General features: G+C 41.2%; 1 protein-coding gene across 1 annotated transcript in view; it reads left to right on the top strand.

Annotated features, from left to right (window-relative positions):
- LOC105367671 (tyrosine-protein kinase Drl) overlaps positions 1-2,146 on the top strand; it is a 141,569-nt gene extending 139,423 nt beyond the window's left edge. The window contains exon 9 of the mRNA XM_011506439.1: positions 1,618-2,146. Within this exon, the coding sequence (XP_011504741.1) occupies positions 1,618-1,866 (249 nt within the window). The 3' untranslated portion in view covers positions 1,867-2,146. The remainder of the gene's footprint in view (positions 1-1,617) is intronic.
- Positions 2,147-4,485: the final 2,339 nt, after the last annotated feature.

Genomic DNA, 4,485 nt, shown 5'->3' with positions numbered 1-4,485 from the left:
GAGAGAGAGAGAGAGAGAGAGAGAGAGAGAGAGATCTTTGACAATCGCTCCCTGCACTCTCGGGGGCACTCGGGGCTTTGAGAGCCGCGGATTATCGAACGGGTGGTGAGTCCGTTCGTGGCTAAGATCTTTACTGCCGATGAATAAGAAGACATTTGATTTTGCCGAGTTTAGTTTCTTCACGCCGTCGTACCACCACACCATCGGCATTTTAGAGAAAATGCAATTGTTCCACGATCGATTAAATTGAATTTATACCTGGAAAGAAGGGACGCTGTAAAGTTTTATGCAGGATAGTAAAATATACGGGGAAGTAGACATCCATACACTTTCGAAAAGATATATTATCATGAGAACTAAGAAGAAGCGATCTATTTTTCATATTATAACCTGCTCCAAGGCTATTATTAAATGGAACTGGCCAAAAATTCTTTTCCTAATAGCCCCGACCTCCATGATTTTATTATGTCAAGATATTTCCTACACCTAGACTATATCACTATATAATAACTCATATTACTATGATTCCTCGTCTTTCACTTTTTCTATTTTGTTTTTTTCTTCTTTCTTTTCTCTTAGCACTCGCGGCAACAAGTACGCAACAATAAAGATTTCGTATTTTTAAATCCAATAATTTCGCTCATTATTTGAATTTCTTAATTTCAGCAGCATAAATATGCCGGATTAATATGCCTATTCAAGAAAGAAATTAACGATTTCCGATGTAACGAATTATATTGTCTTATATATATATATTGATCAAGGCGAGGAATTGGCGCTTTAATCGGGCAATTTCTTTAGATATCGTAAACGATCAGAGCCTACGTGTTCTGACGCAAGTACAATTCCCGACGGACGCTGTTTTGCCACAAATGTCGTGTCTCAAATAATAAATTAATAGAAAGCTCGCTCTAACGATTCTATTCCCTTCAATCTATATTACACGTAATATATTGAAGCTCGATTATTCGATGCCAATACTTTAGAAAGTCTTTGGATACGTGGCTAATTTGACGTTAACTTGGACGGAAAGAAGAAAGTAGGGAGGAGTGATACATCTAGTGCATCTCAATCAATCGCTTCAACGATACTGAACAAAAGTACATTCGTAGTACAAGAAAATAATAGAGAAATATTGAGCCCGCAATCGGCTGTTTGGCAAATGTACGCTTTACGTTGTATATGTATGCTTATATTGGCTATTTTAGCTACCAAAGTTCAAAACAAATCTCTCTCTCTCTCTCTCTCTCTCTCTCTCTCTCCCTCACACACACGCGCGAGCGCGCGCGCACGAACATTTCGACATACATCCTTTCGAAACACATGATTCTTTGATTGACCGGCTAATCGATTTGTGAGCTTTACCAAGCGTAAAGCATTCCGTTCCAATCACCATACACTAACAAACAACATTTACAACAACATTAACCAGTTAAACAAGATAAGAACACTAATAAGCAAGGCAGGTTGCAAACGGACGTAATGATGAAAAAGCTCAGCACGCGAACGGATTGAAGCTTCGCTTCAGCATGTCGTGCACCGCCAAGCTCTTTCGATCGGCGTCCGCCACACATCCTCGCTCAAACCTACACAAATTTCTTCGTCGTGCATGTGCAGTGGTCGTTCGGAGTGTTCCTGTGGGAGCTGGCGACGATGGGTCAGCAGCCTTACGTCGAGGTCAACCCGTTCGAGCTGATGATCTACCTGCGCGACGGCTACCGACTCTCCCAGCCCCGACCCTGCCCCGACGAGCTCTTCGCTGTAATGGCCGTCTGCTGGCTGGGCCCGGCCCGCGACCGGCCCTCCATGCCCCAGCTCCTGGCCTACCTCCAAGAGTTCTACGACGCCCTAGGTGGTTTCATCTAAGCCTAGTTCACCGGCCCTCTGCCACGTAAGTAGGACATTGGTAGTGGCGAGTAGACTCGCGATGGAGAAGATGGCACGAGACTCCTCGGGATTGCGTAACGGCCAGCGCAACTTTAAGGGCGGAAGTACCGAACTCGAACATTTGTTAGGGCTCGAACGAGCAGACGTCGTTTCCGTTTGCCAAGGACCTTGTGCATTCTCTGCCCCGGTGACGATTGTCTCGCAGTTCCCGTATTACAGCTACGCTATAAGATTATACATTGAAGTGGAGGAAATAGTACACGCAAGTTTCTCTTTTCTCATTTGCCCTAGAGCCCTTCGGCCTTATCACGCTTACCTCTTGATGTGATGAATTTTCGTGCGTTCGCCTGGATTCAATCATTCCGCTTAGAAAAGAACAACAGCAGAAGAAACAGATAAAGAAGAAGAAGAAGAAGAAGAAGAAGAAGAAGAAGAAGAAGAAGAAGAAGAAGAAGAGAGGAACTTGCGGAAGCGTGCGGGATTATTGGTGGTTGGGACGTTGACGAGGGTTGTGGACGGGGGGAGTTTTGCGCGTATGCGTGAGCGCAAGAAAGCGCACTGTTATAAACGCCAAAGGCTCCAGTTCTCGGTTAAGTGACTGCCGATAATAAAGCGTGGAGGCAAGAGAAGCTCGTTAATGCGCGAAATCGTGGTGACATCGGAGGGAGGAGGAGGGTGATGGGAGAGGGACGATTTTTGATTTCGCGAATTGAGAATGAGGCGAAAGAAGCGGAGGCGGAATTGAATCGTTGAAACCTCAAAGGCCTCCGCTTCGAGCACTCGGAGGAGCGGTTTACGTATTATCCTATCCACCTCTTCCTCTTCCTCTTCCTCTCTTCCTCTCTCTCTCTCTCTCTCTCTCTCTCTCTCTCTGTCCCTCGTCCTCTCCATCGCTTGATATATCGGCCTCCGCTCCGGGCTCCTTCCACCATTGGATTATAAATACGAATTTCCTCGTTCGCCTGATATTCCGCTTTCACGCGCCAGGGAGCGGAGCGCGCCTGCAAATAGACAACCGCGCGAGGCATGAGCGAGTCGGATGGTGCAAGATACAGCAGGCGTGCATCTTTGAAAGTGAGATATATATTATTTAAGCATTACTTATGGAAATGTATTGCCGGTAGGTGCGCGAAATTGCGTAGTCATTACTGAATAAGATTAATGAATAAAGAGAGAGGATAATGGCTGGGACCGGGTTAGTACTGCAATTTACGTACAAGTTCAACTTACCGAGCGACTTTTCACGTATTCGGCACTCTATCGAAACGTGCGCTCGCGGAAGTAAGCGATTAGTGTAGTTGGGACGTTGATTGATACTTTAAGAGTCCTTGTGTACCCTTTCTGTGCGTGCTGAATAAAGTTTGGGAGAAAAATGGATAATTTACGTCGTCTTGTAAGCGATGCTTTTGAAAAACTTGGAATAGTCATTATTGTCAGGTAATAACAGAGTAAATCTCGGCGCAAAACGGAAACGGTGAAATTAAAAGCAAATGATAAATCACCAATGAAATGAGAATTAGAAAGAATGTCTTTAAATTGCGATACTTATTATTATATTGATAAATAGGGTTGAATGATTTTTGTATGTGAAAATACGTCGCCTGTGCTGTATCGAACAAATACAATGAAAGATATTAATTAACTATTAGCGATCACATGCATTCAGCCTTGGTTCTCGAAACTTCATTTAATAAGCGAGAGAATTATAATTTTTAATAAGCAGACACGTTTCCAAACGATTACTATCTATATAATTGCATACAATAATCACAATTAATACGTTACGAGTAGGTTTTAATTATAAATTGCAAGGACATTTGTAAGCTTCGAATTATCATTCGAATATGGACGTACAATATTTTAGGATCCGGTTTGAATGAATAAAAATTTCTATTGACACGGCTAGTAACAAACTAAAATGCCACTTTGGCGTACGGCATACTTAATTATATATTTGAAAGTAAATTGTCACTACTAGTTCCTACAAACAGCTACATAATCTTGCAAGAGCTCATACGAAAATGTAAACAATCGCTAATAAGCATAAATAGAGCATAATAAGCATAATAAAATAAGCTAATAAGCATAAGATCAAAAGTCTTCTTCTTCTTTTTTTTTTTTCTTCTTTTTTACTTTTTTTCTTTTTTTCTTTTTAATTTGAGATCGATAAGTTTAAAGTAACAATTAGATAATGTTTTGCCGGTAATTAGTATAATTTCAATAGCGACTGTGCTTTATTAAGAAGAGAATATACCTTATCGGTTGTACTGTTTTATAAATAATGTGTTCGTAAGTTAGAAAATGATGAAACGATCTGTCCATAAGAACTCTATAGAAATGAAATTCTTCTTATTTTGTAAATTATGCATCAATAGTCAATATACGGAAATTATTTAGACGGTGTGGATGGGCGGGCAGGGGGGATATTTTCAAATTAAATAATTATCGACTTTAATCTACAATTGTGGCGGTGGTCTTATGTTAATTGACCAGAAATATATAATTAACGTCGCAATTGTTCAGCCTCTCTGGATAAATTTTCTTCATCGATAAGCCACTAGCGACTCGTTATTCAATAGATAATAATTTCTAGTCAAC

The sequence above is a fragment of the Ceratosolen solmsi genome, unplaced genomic scaffold (genome assembly GCF_000503995.2).
Source record: "Ceratosolen solmsi marchali unplaced genomic scaffold, CerSol_1.0 scaffold7, whole genome shotgun sequence".
NCBI classification, from domain to species: Eukaryota; Metazoa; Arthropoda; class Insecta; order Hymenoptera; family Agaonidae; genus Ceratosolen; species Ceratosolen solmsi.
Note: the sequence above shows the minus strand (reverse complement) of the source record. Positions and strands in the feature narration are given on the sequence as shown.